At 40.3% G+C, this 20,808-nt stretch overlaps 1 protein-coding gene across 3 annotated transcripts in view; it reads right to left on the bottom strand.

The window, feature by feature from the left end:
* The window catches only part of LOC124605218 (integrin alpha-PS1), a 575,966-nt gene that overhangs the window by 22,226 nt on the left and 532,932 nt on the right, over positions 1-20,808 (bottom strand). For all 3 annotated transcript variants that reach the window (XM_047136765.1, XM_047136766.1, XM_047136767.1), the window contains 2 exons: positions 8,940-9,163; positions 1,176-1,270 (listed from right to left, as the gene is read on the bottom strand). In XM_047136765.1, coding sequence (XP_046992721.1) covers positions 1,176-1,270; positions 8,940-9,163 — 319 coding nt within the window. The remainder of the gene's footprint in view (positions 1-1,175; positions 1,271-8,939; positions 9,164-20,808) is intronic.

Below are 20,808 nucleotides of genomic sequence, written 5' to 3'. Positions count from 1 at the left end.
CAGATTGGGTAAGGGTTCCAGGCGTTCGAGAAAGTGGTTGGTGTCTTTGATGAAGGATGGGACACTGCATGTAATGGGTTGAAGGTGTTTATCTACGTAGGCAAATATACGTTCTGTGGGGGGCAGCTACAATGGGGTGGCCGGGATGATTGGGGTTGTGAATTTTAGAAAGTAGGTAGAAGGTGGTAGGTAGGGGCGTGGGGTGTCTGTGGGGTCAGGAGGTTGATGGAGTCAGGTGAAAGGTTTTGTAGGGGGCCTAAGTTTCTGAGGATTCTTTGAAGCTCCGCCTGGACATCAGGAATGGGATTACCTTGGCAAATTTTGTATGTGGTGTTGTCTGAAAGCTGACACAGTCCCTCAGCCACATACTCCCGACGATCAAGTACCACGGTCGTGGAACCCTTGTCCGCCGGAAGAATGACAATGGATCGGTCAGCCTTCAGATCACGGATAGCCTGGGCTTCAGCAGTGGTGATGTTGGGTGTAGGATTAAGGTTTTTCAAGAAGGGTTGAGAGGGAAGGCTGGAAGTCAGAAATTCCTGGAAGGTTTGGAGAGGGTGATTTTGAGGAAGAGGAGGTGAGTCCCGCTGTGACAGAGGACGGAACTGCTCCAGGCAGGGTTCAATTTGGATAATGTCTTGGGTAGTTGGATCATTAGGAGTAGGATTAGGATTATTATTCTTCATGGCAAAGTGATATTTGCAGCAGAGAGTACGAGTGTAGGACAGTAAATCTTTGACGAGGGCTGTTTGGTTGAATTTGGGAGTCAGGTGTACCAGGATGGCCCCCTCGTACGCCAACCTATTTATGGGTCACTTAGAGGAAGACTTCTTGGTTACGCAGGCCTGCCAACCCAAAGTTTGGTACAGATTTATTGATGACATCTTCATGATCTGGACTCACAGTGAAGAAGAACCCCACCACTCCTGGGATTGGAATGTCTCCTTACCCTCTCCCTTAAAACCCACATCCTTTCGTCTTTCCCTCTCCTTCCCTCTTTCCTGATGAAGCAACCGTGGGTTGCGAAAGCTTGAATTTTGTGTGTGTGTGTTTGTGTTTGTTTGTGTGTCTATCAACATACCAACGCTTTCGTTTGCTAAGTTACACCATCTTTGTTTTTAGATATATTTTTAAATTACTGTATTTACTTGTATCATAAATATAACAGGTTTCACCTGGATCTTATTTTGATAACAGCTTCTTGTTTCATCTGCAGGTTTCTTACTGAGCAGCGAAATCTGATGCATTTGGCAGAGCCTTGGGAACAACTCTGAAAAAGATTATGCATAATATTAAACATTACCACATCAGTTAGATTAAAATATTGCAAATTTTATTTGTCTGTGAATACATAGACTTCAACTGTTACAGTTTGTTGAGGATCTGAATTTTATTTTTGACGCTAAATGATACTGAAATTACTATACAGACACTTGTTGACAAACCAGAGGCTGAAATACAAAACAGAAAAATAAAAGCTAGAAGTTTGAATTCTGTCTTTGAATGTCTATAAGGAAATAACTGAAGCTTCCCACCATGAATCACTATACTGCTGCAAAGACAAGTGGCACTGCCATTGTTTCAATCAATGTTGACAAGCAGCTGAAATTTTAATAACTCAACAAAGCCACTGGGGGTCCCTTAATTGCATACAGAAAGGCCATAAAATAGAAAGCTAGAAAGCAGATACTTCAGTACAATTCAGTGTATATTTCTTCAGAACGTATTTCAGCAGGACAAAGGCCTACTGATTTATATATCTGTCTCCAAGAAGTAACTAAACTGCCCAAGAGTAGTTTATTATTATTTTTTATTGTAGTGTTGTGAGTGATCTAATAAATCTCCTCAAAAAGTGAAAAATGGAGACAGATAATATCAGGCATGTCTCAGGATTTGGTGTTAGGTCCAATGATCTTCTCACTGTACGTGAATGATCTGTCACCAGTTCTGTCCCACAGTAATTATTACATGTGTACGGGTTATCTCCAAAGAGTGTCACATGGGATTTCCAATATTCTCGCACTCTCTTCATGCAAACTATCCTAGAGAGAAAATGAATAGGACCTTTTTCATAGAAAATTTAATGTACTATACATTTGCAATGCACCACGTTTTCACTGTAGGGTGTGGTTTTCGAGTAACTAAAGAAAAACGTACGAAAGTGATTGGTTGGTTGGTTTGGGGAAGGAGACCAGACAGCGTGGTCATCGGTCTCATCGGATTAGGGAATGATGGGGAAGGAAGTCGGCCATGCCCTTTCAGAGGAACCATCCCGGCATTTGCCTGGAGTGATTTAGGGAAATCACGGAAAACCTAAATCAGGATGGCCGGACGCGGGATTGAACCGTCGTCCTCCCGAATGCGAGTCCAGTGTCTAAACACTGCGCCACCTCGCTCGGTTACGAAAGTGATATTAAATGTGTCCAATCTTGGAAACCATTTGAAATAGGGCAAATGTCCATATGAACATCTTTGATCAGAATCACTGATACTACCAAACCTCAAAGCATGTACCTTGTCTCCTTACTCACCCTATATATTGTTTCTGTCTCCTCTTCCTCCCACTGATTTACAGTGTATCCCACTACCAAAGTCACCTCTCTCTAACTTACTTTCACTTACACTGTCTCCTGTTGTCATACTTTTCCACTGCTACTGTCTCCATCGTACCTCGGCAACTCAAAAAGTCTGCGGGACCTAACTTACTTTCTTTCTCTACCCCCATGTGTTTCAAATTTCATTCCAAATTGCACCCTCTTCTATATCTATGTGTTACAATGCAATGGTCCAGCAGGGTTCAGACCCCCCAACCCCATGTATGCTCTTCACTCATTTGTATTTTTCATTTCCACTGTCTCTTTTCTCTTTTGCTCCCACTGCTTCTACCTCCATCAATCTCTCTTTTTTTCTTTTTCTGCCGCTGTTTCTCAGTGGCCATCAATATCTCCTCTCTCTTTTGCTCCAATTTCTATTGTCTTCATCAATCTCTCTGTTGCATTGGCACTCTCTCTCTGACACAATCACTGTTTACCACCTCTTTCTCTCCCACTGGCAATGTCTCCTCTCTCTTGCACTGCCACTGTCTCTGTGTTACTCTCTTTGGCACAAAAAAGCTGAATATGTTCGGGCACCAAAATCTTGATGGCAGAATGAGTATTGAGGCAGCTGGTTCCCCATTTTGCTCTGAGAGAAGTGTGTGCTACTTACATGAAACCAATTCCATAGATCAGTAAAGTTCTTACAGTTTGTTTGTATACTTTGACACAGTTATATATTTTTACCTATCTGAACAAGATAGGTATGCATAACATATGGCGAGCACAAAATAATTTGCTTATTTTTTTCTGATAACTTTTCTCACCTCTGGCTCTCGATAATGGGCAACAATATTGAAAAAAGAATGAAGGTTCCCTGAGACCATCACCTTACGAACACATGGTAAAAATTTTGAAGATCTGTCATGAATTGATAGTATAGAAGTGGCCATCCCACAATTGGTACTTTGGTACTGCTCATGAAAAAATGGTGCTTTTATAAGCCACCTAAGTTCCACCATCGATCATACCTAATGAAAAAGAACCAACTGATTTGCTCAATTTGCCTGGGGTGGAGGAAGTGTCTAATGTTTAAACTTTGACACAGTGCTGTAAGATAGCTAGAATATTACCATTCTTCCAATAGGTATACAAATGGTCGCAAGGCCGAGGGCTCTCCAAAACACTTGACCCCTCCTCTCTGTGTTCAACAGATCCTGAGATGACCCACTGAAAAATCACATTTTCTGATGCGGCTTTTTGGAACATATTGGTACCACACACTGTTGTGCATGAACTGAGTCTTGTTCTCTTTTTTATTACTGGTTATGTTATAACCTCTTTCCGAGACACTATTCATTCCATTCAATCAATTTTTCAAGTTGTTTGACATGCCTAGGAGGATTACAATGTTACTGGCAAACAAAGTTTTTATTTCTTCTCCCTAACTTAAATTCCTGTACCAAACTGCTCCTTGTTTTCTGTTTACTTTATGTACAGACTGGATGACAGAAAAATGGGCTGCAACCCTCTCTCATTGCCTCCTCAGTTAATGCCTCTCCTTCATGTCCTTCAGCCCTTTATAAGTTGTTGATTAAGGTAGAGAGATTGGATTTTAAAATCTTGAAACCAGTCATGGTTTGAATAAATATTTTATACATCTGAAGTAGATCTCCCTAAATTAATTATCACGCCTCTCAGTCGTGGATGTTCTATGAACCAAATCTCTCTATATGTTGAGGATAGTATTTTGTCCTGGTATTTTATCCCAGATATCTTCAGAATTTTGAAGAGTTTTTGTCAGTCAACACTGATCAAAAGCTTGCTCTACAGCCACAAATGTTGTAAATACGGGTTTGCCTTTTTTTTTCCAGCTTGTCTAATGAGGAACTGAAACTGATCTTTCCCAGGTCAGCCTGTATTAGTCATTCCATCCTTCTATAGATAATTCATGTCAGTATTCTATTTTGCAACCAAGACTTTTTAATGTATAGTTTACCAAAGTGGTCCCTAGACTATCAATAATATTGGGCAAGAATATTCTACAATGTATTGACAGTAGTTTCCAAACAGCAAAGTGATACTGCAAAAAATACATGTCAACTCATGAAGTTGAAAACATGCTGCATACGGACACCAGCTATTATTTGGCCATTGGGCTTGCTTTTCACTCATGGAAAGAAGAGAAGAGGCGTAGTTGGGTGAGGCAGTGGTGTAAGTAGAGAGGAAGACTGAACCTTGAAAATTTACAAAGTGACTTAAGCACAAGTGTGACAAGTGATTATTGGAACTTTTTGAGGATGAACAATTGCTCATTTGATGTACTTTTGCAAGCAGTTACACCAATAATTAAGAAAAAGGGCACTCAATTGTGAGACACTATTCCTGCAAGGCAGCACCTTCCTATGATTTGTCCAAAATGAATTTAACCTCTTTACTAATTGAAGCTTATTTGCTTCTGTGTACATCTCCCTATATATAGACAACAATGGAGACAATATTGGTTGTTTTTCTTCTGATGATTATTATACTCATTTGATTTTACGTACCATAAGGCTGACTAATCATTTATATGTTTCCAATAATTCTAAAATGAACATGTTTTCCATCTACTTCGAAGTCATTTCCGCAATTTGGTTTACACAACACAGTAAATCACACAAAATGAACTGTTTACCATACAGTATCAGCTAGAGACTGCACACACCAAAAACCAGTTCGTGCAATAAAAATATGATTTCAGTAGATCCGTCAATGTATTGCACAAAATTTGACAATTTAGAGGCTTCCTTTAGCAGGATACAGATCAGCTGGCTGTTTTTCAAGGAGTTCCTTGCGGGGTGGGGCAGTGGCCATGTACATAAAAAACAGAATTCCATTTGAGTCCATAGACGTATCATGGCACTTCACTGAACAGATATTTGAATGTTGTGCAGGGGCAGTTGCATTTAGTGAAATTAAACTTCTAATTGATATTGTTTATAGGTCCCCTAACTCTGACTTCAGAGCATTTCTGCTCAAAGTAGAGGGGGTTCTTGATTCACTTTGTAGGAAGTACCAGAAATTAGTTATATGTGGTGACTTCAATATTAATTTCATATATGATAGTGCAAGAAAAAGGACGTTGGTACATCTCCTAAATTCACATGATCTGATGCAGACTGTGTTTCCCAACTAGGGTGCAGGGGAACAGTAGCACAGCCATAGACAATATTTTTATTCATTCTTCATTACTAGATACCAATTCTGTTACTAAAAGGGTGAAGGGCCTTTCAGACCATGATGCTCAAATTTTAACACTAAAAGGCTTTTGTACTCAAACAAATGTCACATATAATTACAAACTATGTAGGAAAGTTAATGCAACAGCAATAGAGAGTTTTTTAAACCTCGTCAAGGAACAAGAGTGGCAGGATTTTTATAGTGCTGATAACATAGATGACAAATAAAATGCTTTCCTTAACACATTTCTCATGCTCTTTGAGAGTTGCTTTCCATTAGAATGTTCTAAATGGGGTACCAGCAGTAAAAGGCAGCATGGATGGCTAACTAGTGGGATAAGGTTATCATGTAGAACAAAGTGGGAATTATATCAAAATGTTTGAAGTAGTCACAATCAAGCTACAGTAGCCCATTACAAACAGTATTGTAAGGTGCTTAAAAATGTTATTAGGAAGGCAAAGAGTATGTGGTATGCAAATAGAATAGTTAAATCACAAGGTAAAATTAAAACCATATGGTCAGTTGTGAAGGAAGTGTTCAGTCAGCAACACAAGGTCGATGTTATAAAGTCAGTTTGTAGTAAAAATATTTCTGTTGCTAATAAATCAGATATATGCACCGTATTTAACAATCATTTTTTGAGCATTGCTGATGAATTAAATAAAAATTTAGTTTCCACAGGGAATCATATAACTCTCTTGGAAAATGACTTTCAATGATTGATGTCTGAAATACTCTTCTGTGATACAGACATGGGGGAGATTCAGTCAATAACTAAATCACTGAAGACTAAGGACTGTCATGGATATGATGGAGTTCCTAGCAGAGTATTAAAGTACTGTACCACACATATTAGCACTGTATTTAGCCATATTTGTAATTTTTGCTTTAGGAATGGTCAGTTTCCTGAACAATTACAGAACTCAGTAGTAAAGCCTCTTACAAAAAGGGAGAAGGGGATAATGTAGACAAATTTAGACCTATTTCTGTGCCATCAGTGTTTGCTAAAGTTATTGAAAAGGCTGTGTATGTGAGGATAATTGATCATTTTATAGCACACGATTTGCTATCAAATGTACAATTCGGCTTTAGAAGTTGTTTAACATCTCAATATGCTATATTCTCTTTTCTCTGTGAGGTACTGGATGGGTTAAACAAAAAGTTTCGGACACTAGGTATTTTGATTTAACTAAGGCGTTTGATTGTGCTGATCACAAAATATTGCTCCAGACGTTGGACCATTACAGAATACAGGGAGTAGCTCACAATTGGTTCACCTCTTACTTTAACAACACACAGCAAAAGGTCATTATTCACAGTGTTGAGAATGGCTGTGATGTTGGGTCTGAGTGGGGTACAGTCAAGTGGGGTGTGCCCCAGGGATCAGTGTTGGTGCCACTCCTGTTGCTTATTTATATAAATGATATGCCCTCTAGTATTACGGGTAACTCAAAAATATTTCTGTTTGCTGATGACACTAGCTTGGTAGTAAAGGATGTTGTGTGCAACATTGGCTCAGTTTCAAAAAGTGCAGTTCATGACATAAGTACGTGGCTTGCAGAAAATAAACTAACACCAAATCACAGTAAGACTCAGTTTATACAGTTTCCAACACACAGTTCAACAAAACTTGACATTTTAATTTCACAGAATGCGCATATGATCAGTGAAACTGAACAGTTCAAATTTCTAGGTATTCAGATAGATAGTAAACTGTCATGGAAAATCCGCATTCAGGAACTTGTTCAAAGACTTAATGCTGCCATTTTTACTATTCGGATGGTATCTGAAGTGAGTGATCATTCGACATGAAAATTAGTCTACTTTGCTTATTTTCATTCGCTTATGTTGTATGGTATTATATTTTGGGGTAACTCTTCCAACTCTAAAAGGATATTTTTAACTCAGAAATGGGTGGTTTGGGCAATAAGTGGTGTAAGTTTGCGAACCTCTTGTCAACCCCTGTTCACGAGTCTGGGTATTTTGACATTGGCCTCTCAATATATATATTCCTTACTGTTATTTCTTGTTAACAGTATTAGTTTATTTCCAAGAGTAAGCAGCTTTCACTCAGTTAATACTCGGCAGAAATCAAACCTGCATTTGGATCGGACTTTCTTAAGTCTTGTAGAGAAAGGTGTGCAGCATACTGCTACATCCACTTTCAATACGCTACCACAAGAATTCTAAAATCCTAGTAATCCAGCACTTTCAAATCTAAAGTGAAGAGTTTCCTCATGGGTCATTACTTCTATTCTGTCGAGGAGTTCCTTGAAAAATTAAGTTGATTCTTATTGTATTGTTGATTGTGTTTACTTAAAATTATGGCTTGACATTTTTCAGGTTCAGGAACATTTTATTTTTATCTATTATTACTTTTATGTTGTAGTTTCATGTACTGACATGTTCCATGACCTTGGAGATTTGCTCCACAATTTCGTCCTCAGGAACTTGATGTGTAAATAAATAAATAAATAAACATCTTTCACAACATTCAATCTCATTCACAAATGGTCAATAATATTGCTTAATATGATATCTTGCAGAATATTATTAACAGTTGCAGGGAACATTTCATATTCCTGCCAGTGTCTTCTTTGGTACTGGGATTATTGCATTCCCTCTAAAGTCTGAGAGGAAGTTGTTAGTTGATTTCCAGATTAGGCACATGCTTTTAATATATACACTGAACATTGTTTTGCAAGTTCCAAGTCTTATTTGTATATGATGATGGAAGCATAAAAACTGTGTAATAAATAAATATGTTAAGCAATCTAGATGGTTTTGTTCACACACAAAAAAGTATGCTTAGTTTATGGCATATGTCCACATACTCCAAGTGGGACAGTTTTGACATGGTTGGTTCTCCCAAAGATTTAGTAATTCTGATGCAATGTCAGCTGCTGCAGATGCCCTGATTTGACTTAAAGTGGAGTTTATGGGCTCTTTAAAACTACAATGGGAATGTTATGAATAAGTGAGCACCTGCTCTTAAATGTGGCAATAATTTCAGCTTTCTCCATTATGGGAAGGCAAGTGAAAGAAAACACCACATACAAATGAATAAAAACACAATTTAAATCCTTAGGTTTCAGAATTTTAGGCAGTTCCATCAGCAGAAGAAACCAAAGCAAAAAGATGTAAGTGACTGAGAAAGAAGCAGACTAATTGTTTTACACTGACCATAGTTACTATTTGTCTCTGTCTTCCATCCTTATCAGTTTGAAGTTCTGCGCGGATAACCATTTCAGTATCACGCTTTCTCCGTGTACTGGCAGATGCATTGGCTTCATTGTCTGATATCATAATAAGAGCCTCCAGTGGTGTCTCATCAACACCTGGTCTCTGGACAAGCCCTAAAGGGTTAACTTGTTCTGGTTCCATGTAGCACTGTCCTCCACCAATTGCTGAAATAATAACAACAACAACAACAACAATAATAATAATAATAATAATAATAATAATAATGGCAATTTTAACAACAGAATTTCCATGTACCTTTGGCATTAAAAGAATGTGTTCCATACAGTTAATTGAATGGTTACTTGAGTTTCCATTACTGCATTATCTAAAGTTTGCATTATATATTCATAATATTCAAAATTACCTATGACAGATTGCGTAAGTCAAAACTATGTGATAACTATACAGTTATCTTGGTGCAAATTATGTTGTTAATGTAAAAGTTCCTTTAAGTTCCACCACCATGGTGCTATCTACAGAATATAGTGAATTAATGAATGAATGAGTGAGTGAAATTCTGGAACCCCTGGAAAATGATCAGACACTATGATGTGCTTTTAGGAGCTGTACTCACTTATTTCAAAGCTGAACATGTTTTATTACTGGGGAACTAGGCTATGCTTCGCATTTGCTGAATATGTATGGTAATCGGATGTACGTCCTAATCTCCTTCTCCTCCTTCTCCCCCCTTCCTCTGACATCTCTTCCTCCTCCCTCTCTTTGTCCATTTCCTCCTCTTCTCTTGCTCCCCCCCCCCCCCCCCCAATCCATCACTTCCTCTTCCCACTCCATGTCCATCTCCTCCTCCCCCCTTGCCCTCTATCTCCTTTTTCTCTGTCTCTGTCTATACCCTCCTTTGTTTTCTCTCTACCCATTTCCTCCCCTCTCTCCCTTCCCTGTCCATATCCTCTTTCCCTCTCTCTTTGACCTTGAGCCTTGTTTATTGTCATAGCAAACAAAATCTCAATTGAGAATTGAAGATGCTTAAATTAAAGAGCAAATTGGTTGGCACTCTTGGTACATGGGGTATCAGAGAGATCTCTCCAACTGCTAAATCTGTGAGGATAGTAGCTTCAATGACAGTATTTTACATAGTATTAATTTGAAAACTGGTAGGATTACAAACTTTTGGACAATTCAGATTCCATGATAGTATTCCAACCATAAGCGAACAAACCATAAATAAAGCTTTCCTGGTTTCTCTTAAAAACGACTGAGAAAAAGAAATTAACACGGCACATTGCTATAGAAGTTACAACTGACTATGAGAAAGGAAATGAAACCACACATTTTCACACTGCAGCATTTTCTTTCTCATAGACAGTTTTAATAAAACACCTGTACATTGTTTTTAAAAAATATATAAAACCTAGTAAAAATATCAAGTAAATCACTCAAGAACTTTTCGACATTTTTGCTAACAATGTTTCCCTTTTATATATAGGGTAATTCTTATTAACGTTTAAAAACCCCTAAAGCAACATAGATGATGCTGAGATAAGTAATTTATTATTAAGAGACTTGGGGGCCACAGATGTTGCAAAATACCCTAAAAGTGGCCGAGAAATGTTGAACATGTGACACCGCCAGATGACTTGCCTTGCCACACATGCAGGAATTGGGCTTGTCAATCCTACCTTTGCCAGTAGGAGGCAGTGCCACACATTGCTCTGCTAGGCTACTCTGTTTCCAAACACCGTTTGTAAATGTAATCTGTTATAAAGATAGAAGTTACAACAAGTTACAACATTCACTAAATACTTGACCTGGGTTGGAATGATCAGGTGTGACAGTCTGACAGGCTCCACTGCTGCACATGATGCAAGGTACATCATCTGCTGATGTCACATGTTCAACATCTGTCACCCGCTTTTGGGGTATTTACCAACATTTGTGGCCCTGTGTCTTACATTAAATTACTTGTCTTATTGTCACTTAGGGGATTTTTAAACATTAATAAAAACACCCTGTATATTAAAAAAAATTTAGTCTTTGTCTGTTCAAATGTTTATGAGTATTATGTAAAAAATTTTAAGTAAATCAGACAAGAACTTTTCGAGATGTTTGCTAACAATGTTTCTCCTGTATATATTATACATATAAATATATATCATGTCCACCCAATTAGTTATTAGAGTATTGTGTAAAAATTTGAAGTAATTTGGTCAAGAACTTTTGAGATTTTTGGTTGCATCATCTTGACTTTATATAGCAGTACAGCTTATTATTATTATTATTATTATTGTTGTTAACAGAATGTTCTATTCACTTGCTTCACTGGCAACAGGCACTTCAAAAGAAACTGAATGCTTGTGTAGAAGAAGTTAACAAATGCAAATACAATCAAATTAAGTAGGGGCTTTTATTCTTCCGGGAAACTCTGTCCATTATATTCAAAATGTTCATTCCTAAATCAATGCACAATGCAAACTGTGTAGTAATAAATATTAGTAGGTAACTACATAATTACTCTGGTATGTGCTAACTCCACATTGTTTACTACTGTTTAGCTCCCAGACATTAAACTGTCATCTTTCTTTTTAAAAATGTCAACAGTAGCAAAATGCTACATTATTCTGTGTGTACCTCAGTGCCCAAGTGTCAGATTACAAATCTGTAATTCCAGGATTCAGTTTTCAGAGAATCTAAAACAATTTTTCTGATATTTAATGCTTATTTCACAACAGTGTGACGTACTGAAAAATGAGGTCAATGAACAGTTTAAACAATAAATAAGGATTTAAAATGGATTACATATTTCACTGATAAGAATTTAATTAAATACCTAAACAAATCTCAGACAAAATAATCAGGTTAAAGTGTCTGAGCAGAATAAAAATTTACAAGTAACTGCAATGTTAAGTTGTATTTTTGTAGCCTTATAGGTGTGAGTCAACGATTTATTTGAACAATAGAGTCAGCAAAATATTACATTATCTGTCGACACATCTCTTTCATCAGATGATGTGTGCAATCAGTTTGGGAAAAGTTATTCAATTTTAACACTCCACATCAGCTGAACTGATGGGACACTTATGCGACAGATTTTTGTTGGCACTGTAGAAATGTTTGGATTTTTGTTGCCCAGTGGCATTTGATGTCTATTTATCTGATGTGTGATGTTTACATAAGACTGTGTACTAATAACTTAGTGTTAACATTAAGTGAAGTATTCTATCCCCTTTAAAAACAGACATTTTCTTTTACTATCCTTCTTCATTATGCTGAGGCCATGACACTGTAACATCAGCACTGAGAGAATATTTTAACTGGTCACATGCTTCAGCTAAAACAAAGAAATAATCCTCTCTCACAGGCATTATTCGCCATCTTTCATTACAAATAATCCTTGCTGAATAGCTGTAATTTTGTGTTTTTGTTGACTATACCTTTTAGTGACTACAGCTATGACTTTTACCCAATCTGTGTTTGACAAACTAGGTCAAAGTTCAGAACTTTGGAAGTGTTCACCAGTGTCCCAGTACATATGAATATTTTGTTGCATGAGACACAGATCTTTGGATGTTCAACAGTCTGCAGTTACAAATACTTTCCACTATAAGATACAAAGCTAGAATCTGTGCAAGCAGTCATCTCGGCAACTGTAAAAGGACTAAAAACTGAATACACAATGATTAAAAAGGGCTTGGGTCACTTTAACATAGGAGCAGAAAATGATACATCTCTTGTTAAACCATAAGAATAGTGATATGTATATTTTTCAATGGTGGTGTACTTAATACCCCATACAAGAGAAGAACAAATATGGCATTTATGATCCTTTCAAGTATCTGTAATTAAGTAACATTGCATTTGACACTTATGGTCACTTGCATATTTCAATCATAGTTGAGATACAAGTGATTAAATAATATTACATACAGGATTTATGATCCTTTGGATATGACATTCACCACTGAGCTACTTGTGATTAAATAATGCTAAGTGTTTTATGGTATTCTGAATATTTCAATCACTTTTGGGCTATCTGTGATTAAATAATGTTATGTATGGCATTTATTGTCCTTTACATATTTCATTTGTTCTTGCACTATGACAGATTAATGTCACATATGATACTTGTGAGGAAATGATATCTCAGGTTTAAATGAAATTACAATGAAATGAAAACCCTTAGCTGCTTACAGGTGTTGACATACGTCAACGGGGACAGATGAAAATGTGTGCCTTGACCAGGGCTCGAACCCGGGATCTCCTGCTTACATGGTAGACACTCTATCCAGCTGAGCCACCGAGGACACAGAGGATAGTGCGACTGCAGGGACTTATCTCTGGCATGCATCCCGTGAAACCCACATTCTCAACGTATTGTCCCGCACTATATTCCTAGTGCCCCTGCCCATTATACTCATTACTCGCGGCACGTTGCCGATTCCCGTAAGAGTCCAGGCACTGTTTGTGCATTTGCACAGAAGAAGAAGATGGTCAAGTGGCCGGTATGCCTTACCTATATACTATCTTAGTATATAGATATCTCAGATGTTGGTGATGATTTTTATTTATTTTTTATAAAAATTACTCATTTTATACTACGAGGGCAGTTCAATAAGTAATGCAACACATTTTTTTTCTGAAACAGGGGTTGTTTTATTCAGCATTGAAATACACCAGGTTATTCCCCAATCTTTTAGCTACACAACACTATTTTTCAACGTAATCTCCATTCAATGCTACGGCCTTACGCCACCTTGAAATGAGGGCCTGTATGCCTGCACGGTACCATTCCACTGGTCGATGTCGGAGCCAACGTCTTACTGCATCAATAACTTCTTCATCATCCGCGTAGTGCCTCCCACGGTTTGCGTCCTTCATTGGGCCAAACATATGGAAATCCGACGGTGCGAGATCGGGGCTGTAGGGTGCATGAGGAAGAACAGTCCACTGAAGTTTTGTGAGCTCCTCTCGGGTGCGAAGACTTGTGTGAGGTTTTGCGTTGTCATGAAGAAGGAGAAGTTCGTTCAGATTTTTGTGCCTACGAACACGCTGAAGTCGTTTCTTCAATTTCTGAAGAGTAGCACAATACACTTCAGAGTTGATCGTTTGACCATGGGGAAGGACATCGAACAGAATAACCCCTTCAACGTCCCAGAAGACTGTAACCATGACTTTACCGGCTGAGGGTATGGCTTTAAACTTTTTCTTGGTAGGGGAGTAGGTGTGGCGCCACTCCATTGATAGCCGTTTTGTTTCAGGTTCGAAGTGATGAACCCTTGTTTCATCGCCTGTAACAATCTTTGACAAGAAATTGTCACCCTCAGCCACATGACGAGCAAGCAATTCCGCACAGATGGTTCTCCTTTGCTCTTTATGGTGTTCGATTAGACGAGGGACCCAGCGGGAACAAACCTTTGAATATCCCAACTGGTGAACAATTGTGACAGCACTACCAACAGAGATGTCAAGTTGAGCACTGAGTTGTTTGATGGTGATCCGTCGATCATCTCGAACGAGTGTGTTCGCACGCTCCGCCATTGCAGGAGTCACAGCTGTGCACGGCCGGCCCGCACGCGGGAGATCAGACAGTCTTGCTTGACCTTGCGGCGATGATGACACACGCTTTGCCCAACGACTCACCGTGCTTTTGTCCACTGCCAGATCACCGTAGACATTCTGCAAGCGCCTATGAATATCTGAGATGCCCTGGTTTTCCGCCAAAAGAAACTCGATCACTGCCCGTTGTTTGCAACGCACATCCGTTACAGACGCCATTTTAACAGCTCCGTACAGCGCTGCCACCTGTCGGAAGTCAATGAAACTATACGAGACGAAGCGGTAATGTTTGAAAATATTCCACAAGAAATTTCCGGTTTTTTCAACCAAAATTGGCCGAGAAAAAAAATGTGTTGCATTACTTATTGAACTGCCCTCGTACTTACAATGATTTGAGGACACTTATGCAACTTATGATCCTTGATCAAAGTCATTCACCATTGTGTTACAACAGATGGTCTAAGAGCACATATGTTACATAAATTTTTGATCTAAATAGTTCTCTATTATACTATCCATGAAAATGGAAGGTCATGTAGTTTGTTTAAGACACTTCATAAGATTCTTTCAATATTTCACTACCTTTGATGATTGGAGATGATATACACACATCCAAAAAAGTTTTGCATCATCTCGGTTCCAAGAGTTCTGCAATGTGTACAGAAAATTGGAATAGAGATCACCATAAACATCATCCCCACCCTTTTTATTGCTCGTGAAAACCACACATTGCATGTTGTACCTTGCCCGCATCTCGTGGTCGTGTGGTAGCGTTCTCGCTTCCCACGCCGGGGTTCCCGGGTTCGATTCCCGGCGGGGTCAGGGATTTTCTCTGCCTCGTGATGGCTGGGTGTTGTGTGCTGTCCTTAGGTTAGTTAGGTTTAAGTAGTTCTAAGTTCTAGGGGACTTATGACCACAGCAGTTGAGTCCCATAGTGCTCAGAGCCATTTGAACCATGTTGTACCACCATACAGCTAGACCTTTAGAGGTGGTGGTCCAGATAGCTGCACACACCGGTACCTCTAATACCCAGTAGTACGTCCTCTCGCATTGGTGCATGCCTGTATTTGTCGTGGCATACTATCTAGAAGTTGATCAAGGCACTGTTGGTCCAGATTGTCCCACTCCTCAACAGCGATTCGGCGTAGATCCCTCAGAGTGGTTGGTGGGTCACGTCATCCATAAACAGTTGTTTTCAATGTATTCTAGGCATGTGCAATAGGGTTCATGTCTGGATAACATGCTAGCCACTCTAGTCGAGTGATGCCGTTATCCTGAAGGAAGTCATTTACAACACGTGCACGATGAAGACGAATGCCTCACCAAAATGCTGTCGATATGGTTGCACTAACGGTCGGAGGATGGCATTCACGTATCATACAGCCATTGTGGCCCCTTCCATGGCCACCATTGGCGTACGTCGCCTCACATAATGCCTCCCCAAAACATCAGGGAATCTCTATCTTGCTGCACTCGCTGGACAGCGTGTCTAAGGCGTTCAGTCTGACCAGGTTGCCTCCAAACACGTCGCCGACGATTGTCTGGTTGAAGGAATATGTGACACTCATTGGTGAAGAGAATGTGATGCCAATCCTGAGCGGCCCATTCGGCATGTTGTTGGGCCCATCGGTATTGCGCTGCACGGTGCCATGGTTGCAAAGATGGACCTCACCGCGGATGTCGGGAGTGAAGTTATGCATCATGCTGATTATTGCGCACAGTTTGAGTCACAAAATGATGTCCTGTGGCTGCACGACAAGCATTACTCAACATAGTAGTGTTGCTGTCAGGGTTCCTCCAAGCCATAATCCATAGGTAGTGGTCATCCACTGCAGTAGTAGCCCTTGTCTCTCTGTATCTCCTCCATGCCCAAACAACATTGGTTTGGTTCACTTCAAGACACTTGGACACTTCCCTTGTTGAGGGCCCTTCCTGGCACAAAGTAACAATGCGGACGCAATTGAACCACAGTGTTGACCATCTAGTCACTGTTGAACTACATACAACATGAGCCATGTCCCCCTTCCTGGTGGAATGAATGGAACCAGTTCGCTGTCGGATCTCCTCCGTCTAATAGGTGCTGCTCATGTATGGTTGTTTACAACTTTGGGTGGATTTGGTGACATCTCTGAACAGTCAAAGGGACGGGACTGTGTGTGTGATACAATACCCACAGTCAACATCTATTTTCAGGAGTTGTGGGAACCGGGGTGATGCTACATTTTTTTCGATGTGTGTGTATTAAATGGTAATGATTATGCTAGTAGAAACACTGAGGATCACTGAGGATCACTTATATCACTTACAAAACTCATGATGATGTAATGTCACATAGCTTATTAATGATTATTTACAGAAGTAATTGTCAGTTATAATGTCAATAAATATTGCAAAAGCAATTCATGACTTTTTTAACATCTTTTTTCTTTTTGTGAGCTAATCATCTATCCTGACCTAATTTGTATGTCATAAAGATACTTAAAAAAAAATTAGATTTTGTGTAGAATTTGTACAGTGACAAAGAATTTAATTACATCGTAACTTGATTGTATTCCACAAACTTATAGATTATTAATGAAGATGTGGTTGGCTTACGTTCTTCATAATCATCTATATAAACTACTGACTTGTTGCCCTGGGTTAGAATAAAAATGGGCAATGAGGTGCAGAAGGAGGCACAAAAAATATTATAAACAGATGCAGATATGATGTGCTTTACATACATTTCATCCTTTAATACAAATGTTATATTGAGATGATGTACAAGTAAATCATAAAATGAAGGCTGCATAACAGAATTCATTAACTCTTTTTTAAACAAACATATCTCTCTGATGAAAAGGTAATCATCATTGATCAGAAAGAGCAGGATCTTGAGATCACTTTTCGGCACCTGTGGGGCAAAATTGGTAGTGACCTCTGAGTCTTTCATGGTGGTATGCATCAAAAAAATATTCTTAGTTTAAAAGTCACATCACTTTGAACAAAACTCTCATGCTTTTGATAACTGTCTCTGTCATTATCATCATAATCATCATCATCATCATCATCATCATCATCCTCATCATCCTCATCCTCATCATCATCCTCTTCTTCTTCTTCATAAGTTAAAATCACTGACTGCCGGAGCTAGCATGGTATTCTGCTTCTATAGATGCAGTAGCAGCATCTGGAACCTTCCAGAGAGGATCACGACGACACACGCATGGGAGGAAAGATGGGCAGCTCCATCCTTCTGTGAGACCGAGTGACGTCAGGTGGTGCGAGGGGTCGGTGTCACATTTTAAACTGTCATTCTTGCCTCCTGACAAGTGTTCCAGATGCAACTATTGCAGAATAAGCAGAACGCTGTGCTAGCCCTGATGCCAATGGTGAAGACAGCTGTCAAAAGCTTGAGTGTTTTTATTCAAACTCATGGTGTCTATTCTGTACAACTGACTACTAATATTCCCCCCACTCCCCCACCCCACCCCCTTTGGAAGAGTTCTAGACTTTTCTGTGTGTGTGTGTGTGTGTGTGTGTGTGTGTGTGTGTGTGTGTGTGTGTGTGTGTGTCTGGGCACATGCATGTGTGCATGGATTGGGGCGGGGGAGTGGTAAGAAGGAAGGGTATCTGTCTTTGGAGCTGTCGTCTTTTCATCTTAGATCTCAACATTCCTGATCTTTATATCACTTCTTTCTTCACGCAATGGGTACCAGTTCCATTCTGTCTCTTTCCATATTCTGTAATCCTTTTAGTGAGATCCTTCTTTTTTCCATCAGTTTAATTCACAAGGAATTTTTCCTCCCTTTGGAGAAATTTACCAGTATTATTACTTCACAAAGAGACATGTTAGCATGGACACTTGGTGTTGTTGCACTACAGTGATATACTACCCCAAGTACATAATTAGAGGAAATATAATGATAACTCTCCCTTAAAACCCACATCCTTTCGTCTTTCCCTCTCCTTCCCTCTTTCCTGACGAAGCAACCGTTGGTTGCGAAAGCTAGAATTTTGTGTGTATGTTTGTGTGTCTATCGACGTGCCAGCGCTTTCGTTTGGTAAGTCACATCATCTTTGTTTATATATATAAATAAACAAAGATGATGTGACTTACCAAAAGAAAGTGCTGGCAGGTCGATAGACACACAAACAAACACTAACATACACAAAATTCAAGCTTTCGCAACCAACGGTTGCTTCGTCAGGAAAGAGGGGAGGAGAGGGAAAAATGAAAGGATGTGGGTTTTAAGGAAGAGGGTAAGGAGTCATTCCAATCCTGGGAGCAGAAAGACTCACCTTAGGTGGAAAAAAGGACGGGTATACACTCGCACACACACACATATCCATCCACACATATACAGACACAAGCAGACATATTCAAAGGCAAAGAGTTTGGGCAGAGATGTCAGTTGAGGCGGAAGTGCAGATGCAAAGATGTTGTTGAATGACAGGTGAGGCATGAGTGGCGGCAACTTGAAATTAGCGGAGATTGAGGCCTGGTGGATAGCGGGAAGAGAGGATATATTGAAGGGCAAGTTCCCATCTCTGGAGTTCGGATAGGTTGGTGTTACAGGGAAGTGTCCAGATAATCCGGACGGTGTAACACTGTGCCAAGATGTGCTGGCTGTGCACCAAGGCGTCTTTAGCCACAGGGTGATCCTCATTACCAACAAACACTGTCTGCCTGTGACAATTCATGCGAATGGACAGTTTGTTGCTTATCATTCCCACATAGAATGTGTCACAGTGTAGGCAAGTCAGTTGGTAAATCACGTGGGTGCTTTCACACGTGGCTCTGCCTTTGATCGTGTACACTTTCCGGGTTACAGGACTGGAGTAGGTGGTGGTGGGAGGGTGCATGGGACAGGTTTTACAACGGGGGCGGTTACAAGGGTAGGAGCCAGAAGGTAGGGAAGGTGGTTTGGGGATTTCATAGGGATGAACTAAGAGGTTACAAAGGTTAGGTGGACAGCGGAAAGACACTCTTGGTGGAGTGGAGAGGATTTCATGAAGGATGGATCTCATTTCAGGGCAGGATTTGAGGATGTCGTATCACTGCTGGAGAGCCACATTCAGAGTCTGACCCAGTCCCGGAAAGTATCCTGTCACAAGTGGGGCACTTTTGTGGTTCTTCTGTGAGAGGTTCTGGGTTTGAGGGGATGAGGAAGTGGCTCTGGTTATTTGCTTCTGTACCAGGTCGGGAGGGTAGTTGCGGGATGCGAAAGCTGTTATCAGGTTGTTGGTGTAATGGTTCAGGGATTCCGGACTGGAGCAGATTCGTTTGCCACGTAGACCTAGGCTGTAGGGAAGGGACCGTTTGACGTGGAATGGGTGGCAGCTGCCATAATGGAGGTACTGTTGCTTGTTGGTGGGTTTGATGTGGACAGACGTGTGAAGCTGGCCATTGGACAGATGGAGGTCAACATCAAGGAAAGTGGCATGGGATTTGGAGTAGGACCAGGTGAATCTGATGGAACCAAAGGAGTTGAGGTTGGAGAGGAAATTCTGGAGTTCTTCTTCACTGTGAGTCCAGATCATTCAGATGTAGTCAATAAATCTGTACCAAACTTTGGGTTGGCAGGCCTGGGTAACCAAGAAGGCTTCCTCTAAGCGACCCATGAATAGGTTGGCGGACCAGGGAGCCATCCTGGTACCCATGGCTGTTCCCTTTAATTGTTGGTATGTCTGGCCTTCAAAAGTGAAGAAGTTGTGGATCAGGATGAAGCTGGCTAAGGTAATGAGGAAAGAGGTTTTAGGTAGGGTGGCAGGTGATCGGCGTGAAAGGAAGTGCTCCATCGCAGCGAGGCCCTGGACGTGCGGAATATTTGTGTATAAGGAAGTGGCATCAATGGTTACAAGGATGGTTTCCGGGGGTAACAGATTGGGTAAGGATTCCAGGCGTTCGAGAAAGTGGTTGTGTCTTTGATGAAGGATGGGACACTGCATGTAATGGGTTGAAGGTGTTGATCTACATAGGCAGAGATACGTTCTGTGGGGGCTTGGTAACCAGCTACAATGGGGCGGCCGGGATGATTGGGTTTGTGAATTTTAGGAAGAAGGTAGAAGGTAGGGGTGCGGGGTGTCGGTGGGGTCAGGAGGTTGATGGAGTCAGGTGAAAGGTTTTGTAGGGGGCCTAAGGTTCTGAGGATTCCTTGAAGCTCCGCCTGGACATCAGGCAAACTTTGTATGTGGTGTTGTCTGAAAGCTGACACAGTCCCTCAGCCACATACTCCCGACGATCAAGTACCACGGTAGTGGAACCCTTGTCCGCCGGAAGAATGACGATGGATCGGTCAGCCTTCAGATCACGGAT

The sequence above is a fragment of the Schistocerca americana genome, chromosome 3 (genome assembly GCF_021461395.2).
Source record: "Schistocerca americana isolate TAMUIC-IGC-003095 chromosome 3, iqSchAmer2.1, whole genome shotgun sequence".
In the NCBI taxonomy this organism is placed as follows: Eukaryota; Metazoa; Arthropoda; class Insecta; order Orthoptera; family Acrididae; genus Schistocerca; species Schistocerca americana.
This window is presented reverse-complemented; position numbering and strand designations above follow the sequence as displayed.